General features: G+C 56.4%; 1 protein-coding gene across 2 annotated transcripts in view; it reads right to left on the bottom strand.

The window, feature by feature from the left end:
- The window catches only part of CELSR3 (cadherin EGF LAG seven-pass G-type receptor 3), a 72,293-nt gene that overhangs the window by 21,062 nt on the left and 37,661 nt on the right, over positions 1-13,570 (bottom strand). The window contains exons 8-20 of one of the 2 annotated variants that reach the window (XM_005288370.5): positions 12,906-13,031; positions 11,960-12,129; positions 11,372-11,557; positions 10,960-11,070; positions 10,288-10,456; positions 9,714-9,855; positions 8,079-8,199; positions 7,151-7,334; positions 6,819-6,920; positions 5,685-5,699; positions 3,018-3,112; positions 948-1,157; positions 204-387 (exon numbers count right to left, since the gene is read on the bottom strand). In XM_005288370.5, the coding sequence (XP_005288427.2) occupies positions 204-387; positions 948-1,157; positions 3,018-3,112; positions 5,685-5,699; positions 6,819-6,920; positions 7,151-7,334; positions 8,079-8,199; positions 9,714-9,855; positions 10,288-10,456; positions 10,960-11,070; positions 11,372-11,557; positions 11,960-12,129; positions 12,906-13,031 (1,815 nt within the window). The remainder of the gene's footprint in view (positions 1-203; positions 388-947; positions 1,158-3,017; positions 3,113-5,684; positions 5,700-6,818; positions 6,921-7,150; positions 7,335-8,078; positions 8,200-9,713; positions 9,856-10,287; positions 10,457-10,959; positions 11,071-11,371; positions 11,558-11,959; positions 12,130-12,905; positions 13,032-13,570) is intronic. The other variant, XM_042849808.2, reaches the window with a different exon arrangement.

A 13,570-nucleotide genomic window follows, 5' to 3' on the forward strand; every position in this document is an offset into this window, starting at 1 on the left:
ACTTTCTGCAGCACTCCAGGCTTTTCTGGGGGCCTCCCATCCAACAGCTGACCCGCTGCACCCTCCTCAGCTGACAATCACAGCTGGAGCATGGCCTCAGATTAGCATTTGTGCCCGTTGTAACTCTCTGAGGTGTGGTGTCAGAGCTGCATGCCTTGCGCCATCGCCCTCCTGGCAATGCTTCCAGCCTGCTGCCTACTCACTGATGTTGGGGGTTACCACGCCAACGGGATTTAGGTAGGTGAGTTTCATGTTGCTGGCGAGTGTGCCCGTGTACTCTCTCAGCTGCTCCATCAGCCCCATGCTGCCGTGTTCGCTCTGCAGCAGCATGTCCCAGTGCTCCTGGTTCTCTAGGGCCAGCACCGAGCTGCCTGCCCTCAGCAGGTTCTGCAGACAGAGAGAGAGTCTTCAGCGGGCTTGAAGGTAAAAGGCCTTTCTTTGAAATCTTCTAAGCCTCCTCTCTCCATGACCTCCCTGCCTGCTGCAGGAAGTCAGGAAAGAAGGGGGACGGGATGTTCTCGGAGCTGAGCGTCGCACCACTGGGAGACGATCCTACGCTCTCACCCTTCGCTGTAGTGGGAAGGGTTCCCTCACTCAATCCACACTGGCCCTTGCTCTGTCGCACCCCCTTGGCTCTCCCCTGCCTGCCGTGGGCTTCACAACCTTTAGCTACTCACAGTAGCAATGAGATGGGGCAGGCATCACCCCTGATGGCTCACAAGCCATGACAAAGGTTGCAGCCATCCTACCTGGAGGTAAGGACCTCTGCTCCACAGGGCTCAGAGCTACAATCCCAGGCTGGTGGGGCTGGTGAGGCTGAGAAGGCAGCATCCTTCGTCCCAGAGAAGCTGTGCTGTGGCTGACCAAGGGGCAGCGCCGATGAGCTCTGCCTTGCTCAGCAGGGAAGTGTAAGGAGGAGGGCTCCTCCCAACAGGAACTGCGCTCACCTCGTTGAAGTGGGCGTCCTGGGTGGCGGTCAGGCCAAAGCCGTGCTGCTTGCTCTCAAACTCCATCAGGTGGGACAGCAGGCGGTAGGTGATGTGAACGTCGTTGCCGAAGTAGCGCTCCATCTGGTCCGTCACCGCGCGCAGCCGGTGCGCCAGCTTCTTTGCCTCAATGGTGTTCAGCTCTGTCTCGTTCCGCTCCAGGCCCTCCAGCTGCCAACAGAGAGAATGGAGACGGGATGAAGCAGTGCGATGTGGAGCTAAAATCTGGTCCCTCCCTCCCCAGCTTTAAACCAGGAGTAACAGGGAGAAATGCCGATGCGCTACAGACCCAGCTGCTGGGTTGGGGATCAGATTGCCCTTGGACTGTGCTGGCCATCTCTGCAAGCCTGTCAATGGAAGGATTATCTCTAGGGACAGTCACAAGGCCAACGGCAGGTGCTGGGACCAAACAGTCGCTTGAGTGAGCAGCAAACTGTGCCTCAGGAATCTGCTCCCGTGGGAGAGAAGAAACCCCTGATGACAGGTGTGTGTCGTTTAACTCCATGCAAGCGGGTCTGATGGTTATAGAGACACCCCTTCAGCCTGAAATCTAGTCAACTTCCAAAAGAAGTTTCAAATCAAAGTGGTTTCAGGTGCTACGTCTGCCCAGGGGCCCAGACAGCATTTGCTGTAGTGTTACCATCGCATTTTCCTGTTTTAAAACAGACACTCCTTTCTTCTCTGCTGTGGTGTGACAATCCACACAAACAACCAGGTGAAACTGACTATACTAGGGAAAGGGCTATGCACAAAGTAAACAAACTGGGGGGAAAGAGCAGCTAATACAATGTTTTCTCTCCCATCTCATTTAATTACAAGAATCTTCAGTGTTAGTCATGACTGAGGTGGACTAAACAATAGTCAGAGAGAATTTTGATTTTGACAGTTGAGAGCATCCCTTTAACTCTCCCCTGCTACACCAACAGGCTGCTTAGCTTTGCAGCAGCGGAGCTCGGCGCTGGGAACTGCTGAACCCCAGGCAAACAGCAGCGTTGATTTGTTGTTGTTATCCATTTGTGTGACAAAACAGTGAACAAAAAAGTAACTTCAGCGGAAGCTCCCCAGCAGGGCAAAGGAATTTCAAAGACAGGCTCAGCGTTGAAATTAACAGTCCAGCAGTAATGACTTGTCCCAATGCCTGGAAACGAAATTGTTAGAGGAACCTAAAGATTCATCATTTCATCTTACTGATCAGCCAATAATTAAGGCTGTGTCTACACTAGACAGCTTACAGCGGCGCAGCTGTATTGCTGCAGCTTTGCTGCTGGAAGCTGTCCCTGTAGTCGCCTGATGGGAGAGCACTCCCGTTGACATAATTAATTCACCTCCAATGAGCGACGGTAGCTCTGCTGGCAGGGGAAGCTCTCCCACCGACATAGTGCTGTCCACATCGGCACTTCTGTCAGTGTAATTTATGTCACTCGAGGGTGGTTTTTTCACACCCCGAGGGACATACGTGGTCATGGAGACATGGCCTAAAAATGAACACGCTGGGGATGGTGAGAGAGCGGCTGCATGAACGTTTATTGCTGTTGAAATGGAATGGAGGATGCTGAATCATCTGATCCTGTGGCCTTCTTGGGATTATTGATGCTTTCTCTTTGAATACTGGGTAGATAAATGCACTTATCCATCCGGGGCAGTTTGTGCTTGTGATAGTCTGACAAATGAAACTAAAATGAATCCCAATTTCAAGGAAGGGCAGGTCTGGAGGATCCACATATTGAGAGGGGCTCCTGATGGAAGCAGGGTCATGTTCTGGTCCCCTCTAGGGCCGGATTTTCGAGAGCTCAGCCCCCAGAATTGGGACCGGATTTTCGAAAGAGCTCCGATGTTGGGTGCACAGTGGGTGCTGAGCATTGTGGAAAGCCCAGCCACGAGTCTCACAAGGGTAGCTGCTGAGCACTGTGGTAAGTCCAGTCCTTATTTAGGGGCCTAAATGGGAACCGAGCTCTTTTGAAAATGTAGCTTCCAAGGGCTACCCCCTCGCAGTGAGCTGCAGCCTGGCGGAGGAGTACAGGGGACAGTTACCAGTGTTGAGAGCTCCTTGAAGGCAGGCGATGTGCAGTTGAAGAGATCGGGCTCCAGCCAACCTTTCTCTTCATCACAGTGGCGAATTGCTGCACCTGAAAGAAGGGAGCGTTGCAGATTCAAAACTCAGAGATGCGGGACACAGTTTCCCAGCTGGGTAGGACAGTGCCGTTCCCAAAGCTAACCCACGATGCTGTCAGTATCACTCAGAACAGCACCGGGAAGTAACACCAAAGCCCTGGATTGCTGAGGGGGCCAGCTGAACTACCCAACTCACATTCATCCGGGAGTTGTCACTAGCAAGTCCATCTGTGAACAGTTCCAGTTTCCGTAACAATTCACCCAATAACTGGGAAAAATCATGATCAGACTGTGGGTTGTTTTTCCTATTTGTGGCATGTGATTGGTAACACGGTGTAGCTGACTGGATGAGACTTTTAGAGAGGGGAATAATGAATAGCAAATAACAAGCAGTGTAATTCATGGGGTTATTGGGGCTCAGTTCTATGCACCTTTGCATATTGACAGACAAGTATGTACCTCCCCCAGTGCTCACCTGACCCCCACAGCTGATTAAAGACATGACTGACAAATCACAGTCCACCTGGCCTGGTGCTTGCATTCACTGAAATACCTGCTGGGACACTGCATCTCTCTCTCACAGCCTTTGTCTACTTAGAACTTTTTGACACGAGGAAGTCAGTATGGTATAACTACACTGGTGTAATTATACAGTTTTAGTTAGACCCATATATCTCCCCGGGTGGTCACACACATTCTGGAATGAGTGTCCACACAGGGAGTTACACCTGTATAGCTACAGCAGTACAGTTATGCCAGTGTAGTTATCCTGGTAGCTTTCTCTGTGTAGACAAGCCCTTAAATGATAAGCTCTTTGGGCAGCAACCATTTCTCACTCTGTATGTACAGAGCCTAGCACAGTAGGGCCCTGATCCTGGTTGAAGCCTCGGAGCTCCTGGAATATAAATAATAATATATGTACTATCAACCAGTTCTGTTTAAAAACCACCCACACAACCAGTATCCCCATTAACAGCCCCCCAGCAGGGTCCACGTTATCCACCCCAAAAGCAGCACAATGATCATCATCATCAGCAAGTGCATCATTCATGCCAGTCAGTATCACACCCCATAGACTTAGCTGTTATATGAAGCACACAATGCACTATTGCCATGAGTGGCACCAGCACTGCCCATGTCAATGTCCGGAACGGAAGCAGCGCCAGCAAAATAACAACTCAGCACTTAGGGGGCTACACACTCTGACTAACGCACCTCCCACCCTCAGCTGGGTCAATGGCATTATCTCAGTTTTACTGATGAGGAAACTGAGGCTCAGAGCGGGGAAGCAACTTGCCCAAGGTCAGACGGGTTGGTGGGGAAGCCAGGATGAGAGGTCAGGAGTTCCTGGTCCAAAGAAGCTCCCACATTCAGCCTTCCAGCCCCTTCATCATCATCATCGCTATCTTTCCCTACAGGCTTCTCCTCCTCCTCCTCCATATTGCCAACAGTAGCATCAACGCAGCTATCCAGGCCAGAGACAGAAGGGGCTCAGTGGTGGAAGCAACCAGCAAAGGGGGACCCACTCTCCCCGTTCTCTGCTTCTTGCTCTTCCTTCATCAGAAGAATGAGCCTCAATCCCTGTCACAATCCCTGTGGCCTCGCTGAGTTGCCATATTTTGGATAGGATCCTGCAGAACATTCTTAGTCATTGGGCTCCTTTATCAAGGCTCCCTTCATGATGTGCTAACTAGAGAATGGCCCTTCCCACCCAGAAGGGTGAATGGACAACATGGCATGTGAGATAGGTAGGGTTGCCAACTTTCTAATGGCACAAAACTGAACACCTGGCAACCTTAAAGGTAGGGTTGGGGCCACTCTACTTCTAGGACATGGGACATGATGAAGCTAGGTCATGGGTTGCAGTGATTCCCCATTGCTCTGGCCCAAGGGCCATAAGCTGGCCTGCCAGGCACAGAGAGCTCCTCCCAAAAGATCCTCTGCTTGGCCACACATGGCCCCCACCTTGATCAGTCCAAATGGGGTCCTCCTACTGTCACTTCTTTCCATGGACTCTCTAAAGGCCCTTCATCTGCTTTCCCCGATAGATGGCAGCTCCTGTCCTCTGGTCTGAAGGGAAGTGCCCACTAGCCTTTGACGCCCATAGCACCCTGCGAACCAACCAGCAGCAGGTGCTAGCAGAGCAGACAGCACGTACTCTCCTCTTCCTCTAGTTACTAGCCCTTCCCCCTCAAAGCCTAAACAAGTGAGCTCCTCAGTAGCCCATGGCCAAGGCTGACTGGAAACTGGCACACATCTCACAGGGGCAGGAGCACTGAGAGATCCCAGCACCGCAGCCTATTGGTCAAACGATACAGCGTAAAGGCGGCAAGACATAAAGGGGTGGGAGGGAGTCCGGCTGCAGTTGAATCTCTGCAGGTTAGTTTGCTCGGCGATAGGAAAGGCAATCGAGGGCGGATATGAATATAAGGAAGCCAATGCGCGGTGCAGCGTTAGTAACACAGTCAGCAGCCCTGGAAGCATGGGGTCTGCGGGTGTCTCAGGCAGGGAGAGGGAAATGGAAAGCCACGCAGCGCAGACCTTGCAACACACAGTGAGGGAAACGGGACAACACCGGGTCCTTACCTGCACCCCGCAAACCTGATCAGGAGGGAGCGAAAACAGGGAAGAGAAGCGACATGGTTAGGAGCTGAAACCCGGAGTGGGAGAAGAACGCACGTCCTTGGGGAAATGTCTGGAGGAGGGGAAGGGCTGGGACTGTAGTGGCTTTTTGGCTCAGTAGTTCCCAGGCTCAGAACCGCCCTGGATTCCCAGAAGCCAGTGATTCCCATCTCCCACTGGCCTGGAGGTTGCTCTCCTTCCTTTCTGATGTGGCACTCTCCAAAGTCAGCCACAGCTGGATCGCTACAACACACTCTAGCTGGGGCTACCTTTGAAGCCCGCTCGGGAGCTGGGGCAGAGCATGGCTGACAGGGCCACATCAGATCCCCACTCTGCACTGATTCATCTTTGCTTCAAGGTGCTGAATGTCATCTCCATGGCCTGGGCTGCTGCTCTCTTCCTCCACCCCACGGTGGCAGTTACAACTGACTGGGACTCTCTGGCTCTCTGCAGCTAGGGTTGAACTCGAGGAGGAGGAGGGAGCAGCAGTGCATTGTGGGTGCAGAACCTTCCTCTGTGTCTCAGGGTGCAGTGCCCACAGCATCTGCTCGGTCAGCAGTGGATGCACTGATAGGTGGGGCCAGAGGGAAGGGGTGTTCCCAGGACTTTTGGCCCCTCCTGTTTTTTGTATGAGTGATGTTCCTGGGCCTACGTCTAGGCTGCTTACAGAAGTGCTCTGCACTCCGGGCTGTGTTGAGAAGACCCCCAGAAAAGCTCCAGTCAGGTAGCTTGGATCTCATTGTGAGGTTGCAGCCCCACCTCTCTGACTAGAACAGGGTCTGTGCAGATCTCCTCTGCTCTCACAGCTCCTCCTGCTCTCTCTTTTCCAGTCCATTTCCCCTCAGACAACAATTCTCCACACTTCAAAGCTCAGAGACACAGGCCTCCACAGCTCCAAACCTGACAATCACAGCAGCTCCTCCTAACTGCCCGGGGCAGTGCTAGCAGCAGGAGCTGGCCATCAGGGGGGTTAGAACCTTGTTGTGGGCTGAGGGGGGGGGGTTCCATCTTTCAGAGGCTGAGGGACATGGCAGGATGTTCCCTCCAGGGCTCCAGCCACATGTCCCTTTCTGCAGCCTTCCCGTGAGGATCACTTACCCAAGGAGCCTTTGGGACAAGGCACTTCAGCTGGGAGCCCAAACTTGGTCTGAGGCCACCAGACGCCAGCTCTCAGGGTTTTAGGGCAGCCATCATAGAGCACTGCAAATGGAAATGAAGGAGCTGGAGTTAAGCGGGAGTAGAGGGGAGGGGTTTTGTCCCAGGAGAGTGTCCCGCAGGAGGGGATCAAGGGCAGTGCCCCAGGAGAATGTCTGGGGAGTTTTGGCCGACACCGTCCCTAAGATTCTAGTGCCTGAGCTCAGAGTCAGGCCATGCTGCTCTGGCTGCAGGTTACTGTCCCATGCAGAACATACACCGGTCTCCAAACTCACCCTCACAGCCACTTGGCGTCACCTCTGCAAAAGGGCTGTCACAGCTGTTGCACTGTCGACCTATCACTCCGGGCCTGCAGTGGCACTGGCCCATTTCCTGGTCACATGAGCGCGAGGAGGAGCCAATGGGGTAGCAGTCACAGGGCAGACAGGTGTCACTCCCTTTGGGGCGGTAATGGAACTCCTGCCAGAGAGGGGCAGGGCAGGCGGTTAGACAGATGAATCATGAGAGGGGGAGCAGCAGGGTGGCCAAAGGAAGGGCCCCAGGGAAGAGTGAGGGGCCTGGTAAGATGGGGAAGGACACAGTGGGGAGGGGAGGGGGACCAGCCAAACAGCAAGAGCAGCTAGGAAGACAGGCACCTAAATTTCAGCTTCTTAACACTGCGCTGGCTGGGCACATCCCCAGCTTGGGGATCAGGGCCAGCCCCAGGTCGGTGTGGCAGCATCCTATGCAAAGCAGCACCCTATGCAAAGCAGCACATGCTGTGACTCTTCCAGCTTCCTCCCAACTTACAGACAGGTCTCCCCAGTTCTGTGCGCACGTACGCCCCACTTCCCACCGGCCTGCCGCTGCCCTCTCCCCTCTGCTCTCTGTGAGGCTCCCCAGCAGCGGGGGGGGGGGGAGGGTACGGGGATTGAAGCGCAGCTTTCCACACGAGAGCAAGGACGGCCCTCAGGGAATTCACTCTCTGCCCCAGCTGGCCGGCAATGGAGTCCTGCAGGGACAGGGACACGGGACTACGAATGGTGCTGGCAGGTTGGGTGCGCGCGAGGGGTGCGGGCCATCGAAGAACAGGGTAGATAGTGGTTGCCTAGAGTACTACAGGCCGGAGGAGGCCACTGACAAAGGCAGATGGGATGAGGGCCATTGCTCGGGTGCCCGAGGGTGGGCGAGATGAGGGGTATGCATGCACAGCTGCCCCCTCACCTTACAGTGGCACTGCCCATTGGTTTTATTACAGTCTGGGTCGAAGCCCTTGTTCACGTCGCAGTTACAGGGCCCACAGGTCGGGTTCCCCCACCAGCCCTTCGGACATTGCTGATCCACCCTGAGGAAAGAAACCCACAGTCACCTGACAGCCTTCTCTCACCCACCACGTCCTGACCCCCCCCCACAGGAGCACGGCCACCTTGTGAGTGCTCATGAGCTACTGGGAGCAGAATTTGGCTCCCAGGCTTGGCCCCCGCCCCTGGCAGTCAGCAGGCTTCCCCGCTGGGGTTGGAAGGAAGGACTTGCATTGGATTTGAACAGCCCCACTTGGACAATATTCAGAGCAGCACTGATGGGTGCCAACGAGAGATGGATTCAACTTTCCCTCAGCCACAAGGAGAGAAAAAGCAACATGGGGTCTCTGAAGAGGAGTAGAGTGGGGTACAGGGAGGGGAGATCCCAGAGGAGCCCCCATCCCTCCATTGAAGCCAGCCCACCTGTCAGTGCACTTGCACCAATGAGTGTACTCTAGTGACCAGCCAGAGGGGGAGCGCTGCCTCCCAGGGGAGCGAACACACAGAACAGGACCAGTCACCTAGTGCTAGAGCACATCTGCTGCTGCAGCTTATTCTCCACCTGGTGTCACCACCCTCCTTCACGGCTGCTTCCCCACTAGCCATCGGTAATGCTACAAAGGGAGGAGCCTGACCTCAGCGGAGCAGTAACAATAGGGTTACCATATTTTGAGTGTCCAAAAAGAGGACACTCCACGGGGCCCCGGCCCCGCCCCCAGCCCCGCCCATGCCCCAACCCCACCCCTTCTCCAAAGTCCCCGCCCCAACTCCGCCCCCTCCCCTGCTTCCCGCGAACATTTGATTCGCAGGAAGCCTGAAGCAGGCAGCAGGTAAGCTGGGGTGGGGTGGGGTGGGGGGAGGAGGCGCGGCCCAGGCTGGCCCCCCCAACCGAGCGGCTCCCTCCGGCCCTGGCCCGGCGTCTCCAGCCTGGCTCGGCCGGCCCCAGGCCAGCCCCCGGCCGAGCACCCCCAGCCCGGCCCTGGCCCCCGGCCCAGCACCGCCGGCCCCTGGCCCCCGGTCCAGCACCGCTGGCCCGGCCCCGGCCCCCGGCCCCTGGCCCAGCACCGCCAGCCCCCGGCCCAGCACCGCCAGCCCCCGGCCCAGCACTGCTGGCCCGGCCCCGGCCCCCGGCCCCCGGCCCAGCACCGCCGGCCCGGCCCCGGCCCAGCACCGCCAGCCCCGGCCCCGGCCGCCGGCCCAGCACCGCCGGCCCCGGCCTAGCACCCCCGGCCCCACACAGCCGGGCCCGGCCCGGCCCCGCACAGCCGGGCCCGGCCCGGCCCCCGGCCCAGCACCCCCGGCCCCGCATGTCCCTATTTTCCTGGACATGTTCAGCTTTTTGGGATTTCCCCCTGGATGGGGATTTGAGGCCCAAAAAGCCGGACATGTCCGGGAAAATCCAGACGTATAGTAGCCCTAAGTAACAAGCAGTGGCCGATCCCAAACTCTGACTTAAACAGCAACATCCTCTGCACACCAGGATCCCTGCGAGGGTCCTGGAGACTGTTGCTGGGAAGCGAGCCAAGTGCCACCGAGGCAGAGCTGCCCTTGAGCTCACCTGTGCTCGCAGTACTGCCCAAAATGGTTTCCTCCACACTCACACACGTAGCCAAGGGGAGAGCCTGGTTTCCGTCGACACACCGACTTATTCTTGCAGGGGTTCAGGTGGCACACGTCCATGCAGTCTCCACCGTAGTATCCTGAGGGGACAGACACAGACCTTCAAAACAGGGAGCGAACCTAAGGAAACACTGTGAAAGTCCAGCCATGCCAGGGTAGAGGCAAGAGAGGGATGGAGTTTTATTCAGGTGGATCACAGGGCATTATGTTCTCTGAGCCAGACCAACCAAACTTCTGCCTGCTGCTTTCTAAAGGGATTTCCAGTCTCTGGCTGCGACTGGATTCTAGCCTCCCAAAGGTGAGCAAGCTACCAAATGACCCATTGCTCGTAGTGCTATGGCTCAAGGGAACATTGCTGTGTGTGGAAATAGCCCTGAGGAGTGGTGGCAGAAGGAGAGAGGAGAGACAAGCCAGGCAAAGGGGAGAAGTAACGAATGGAGAGAGAACAGAAAAGGGGAACAGGGAGTGAAAGGAAGCCAGAGCTGCCTGCCGCTCTGTTGGATGGGCCCTACCTGGCTGGCACACACAGGAGTAGCTCTGCCACTCATCCCTGCAGATACCGTTGGCAGGGCAAGGGCTGGAGTCACAGGAGTTGGGCACGCTGCATCCTGCCTCCACGTTCAAAGCTCTGTTGGGCTTGGGCAATGCCATCCCAGAGGGCGTGTCACCTAGGCGCACCCCCTGAAAACCAAGTCAGAAATACATGGTAAAGTCAGGTACATTCAGGAATGGGGCTCCGGGCTTCTGTGACAGGAGCCTGGCCAGGGTGACCCAGCTTGGCTCTAAGGCAGGGACCCTGGTTCCACCCTTATGGCTGCAGGAGGCTCCGGTCAGATTTGAGAGGTGCTGCCCTAGAACCGAGCTGCCAAGGGCTCTGGAGAGTCACCCAGCAAACATTGCCAGGCTGTTCCCATCAATTCCCCTTCCCTGCTGCTCACATCCTGCTGCTCCACCCAGTGGTCACCTTCCATTCTTCCAGGGCCCCCCACGCAGAGTGCTCAAGTCTGAAGCATATGTCCACAGGGGCTCTGGGTGCAGCCCCTGGGAGTGGAGAGCCCTGGACTGGATCCTGTGCGCATCTGGAACGGGCTCTGGGAGCAGCCTCTGCAGCTAGGTCTGGGGACTCTAATTTCCCACCTCTGAACACCGCCCAGTGTGGGAGGCTGCTGGAACTGAGCACTCACCTGTATGCAGCCCTTCAGACCACTCTGCACCTCGCCAGACCCTGGGATCCCCCCAATGTGAAGATGCTTCACCTTCAGCCCATGCAGCTCATTTCCAACAACCACTGTGTCCTGCAAAAAGAGGCCAATAAACAGGAGCTTCACACAGTCATCCCTAGACCCCAAACCTGGGTCTGCAGGTCACCAGTCTCCCTTCCTGCTCCACACAACCCTACTGTGCAGAGATCTAGTCAGGTCCATGGAGATGTACATGCCCAGCTACCCCCAAGGCCAGTGAGAGGCATGTTAGCAATGCACAGACAGACAGACGGAATCAGAGATTACAGATCTCACAGCCAGGACCCCAGCCCTCACACTCTGCTCCCCAGCCCCCCCGAGTGATCCCAATGGCTGGGGATGTGAGGCTACAGACCTGGTAGAGCCCAAAGTCCAGGTTGACAGTGATGATATAGCGCACGTCGCGCCCACTGCGAACATCTCGCAGCTCCAGCTGGAGGTCGTGCCACTTCCCGTCGCTCAGGTGCACCTGGTCCAGGAGGAGCTTGGTGGTGTGCCCAGAGCCTCTACTCACCGCGAAGGAGAGCATGCCGGAGTCCAGCTGAGGAGAAGGGGAGCCAGTGACAGAAGTGGTGAGCAAGGCCCAAGCCAGCTCAGGTTACTCCCCTTCCTCCCCACTACTCCTCACCTGTGCTTTGAACATGGGGATGGGTCCCCAGCTCAGCCAGGAGCCTGCCTTAGAGACTTCCCAGCTCTGCACCAGTCAGGAATCTGCTGTGGCACATAGCATGTCAGCCCTGCTGCTGCATTAGACTGGAGGGTAAGTCACAGGGACCTGGCTCTGACAAACCCAAGCTGCAGTAGCTGCTCCTGGCCCCATGCATGGAGCTACCAAGTGGCAGGTTCCCTCTGTATTCAGTGAGCAGGCTTTCCTCTCAAAGCTGGGAGGAGAGCATGGAAGGCCCTGCTGCCCACGCTGCATTTGTGGCTGCAGTGGCAGTACCTGGCAGAGGATGGTGGTGTACTGGCCGGCATGAGCCTGAAGCAGCGCCCCGTCCGGCTTGCGTGTCCGGAACGCCAGCCCCACGTACCAGGGCATGGAGATCTTCACCTCATTCTTGAAGTCCCAGGAAAGGATGCTGTTGCCATGGAAATAGTGAGCATGGTGCATGGCTGGAAGGGAAAGCAGGAGCATGAGGCCTGTGGAGGTTTGGAGCAACGTGGGGAACATTGATTCCCACCCAGGGCCTTCACTCACACTTCATTTGGCAAGGGAGATTAGATGGCTCAGTCTTTGCAGGGTCTGAGCAGACCAGAGCCCAGCTGTGCCTCTTGCCAAAGAGGGGCAGGGAGCTCCATGTACTGCCATCCCCGGGAGGCGCCAGCCTCTCAGTGGAGTTATGTATTTATTTCTCCAATCTCTACTGCACCCGTTGCCAGGGCAACTGGCCACTTCCCTTCTGGGAAATAACGCATGAATGCTGGTGACACCACACACCGCAGGGCCCCGGCAGGGAACCCCTGTGGGAGCGAATCCCACTGTCACATGGATAAGACCATGCAGGGCCTTCAGCCCCACTGGCAGGGCCGGCTCCAGCATTTCTGCCGCCCCAAGCAAAAAAAACCCAAAACAAACAAACAAACAAACAAACAAACAAACAAAAAAGCCGCGATCGCCGGCGGCAATTGGAAAAAAAAAAAAAGCCGCGATCAGCAGTGGCAGTTCAGCGGCAGGTCCTTCGCTCCTAGAAGGAGTGAGGGACCTACCGCCCCCGAATTGCCGCTCGTGCCGCCCCTCTCCCTTGGCCGCCCCAAGCACCTGCTTTTTAAGCTGGTGCCTGGAGCCGGCCCTGCCCACTGGGTCCTTCTCACCAGAATGTTCAGGGACAGTTTCAGACCAACACGTCCCTGGCGCGCCCCCAGCCTGCCTCTCCACAGGGCTCACTCACCATGCCTACAGTCCTTGCCCCCGAAGCCCACAAGGCACTCGCAGGAGAAGGTTCCCCAGCCCACTGAGCAGGTGCCACCGTTCTTGCAGGGGTTGGAATCGCAGAAGGTGTGCTTGGCGTGGCATCCTGGGGATATTGCAGACACGTGGCCAAGGCAGAAACAGAGGAGGGGACTGTTACTTGCAATGGCCCAGCACTGACCTTCCCCTCCCAGCACCTTGAACATTGAGATGGGGGAGAAATCTCAGCAGCTCCTCAGAGCGACCAAAGGTGGAAGCCGCGGCTAAGATCTCTATGCCCTGGTCAGTACACAGCCACCGTGCTCTGCCCTCCTGCCCAGGAACAAGGGCCCCTTATTGTGTGAAAAGGCAGCATAGAGCTAGAGTGACTTTTGCCAGGGAATCACCCCCCGAGGGACAGGCTGGCTTTGCATTCCCCCTATGTGCTACCAGATGTAAAGCTCCTGGATGGTGCAGCATGGCGAAGCGCTATTTGGGGATGAGAACGGGGCTATTCGTGGATAAGGAGTCTTTCACTGCTAGGATCCTGGCTGGAATCTGGCCCAGGTCTGGACTATCCAATGAGATGTGAAATAAGCTGCTGTCTGTTCAGGTCCTTGTGCAGAGCAGAGGCGTCTACTTTGCAAAGAACACCAGCACAACTGG

Source organism: Chrysemys picta, chromosome 7 (genome assembly GCF_011386835.1).
Source record: "Chrysemys picta bellii isolate R12L10 chromosome 7, ASM1138683v2, whole genome shotgun sequence".
Classification (NCBI taxonomy): Eukaryota; Metazoa; Chordata; order Testudines; family Emydidae; genus Chrysemys; species Chrysemys picta.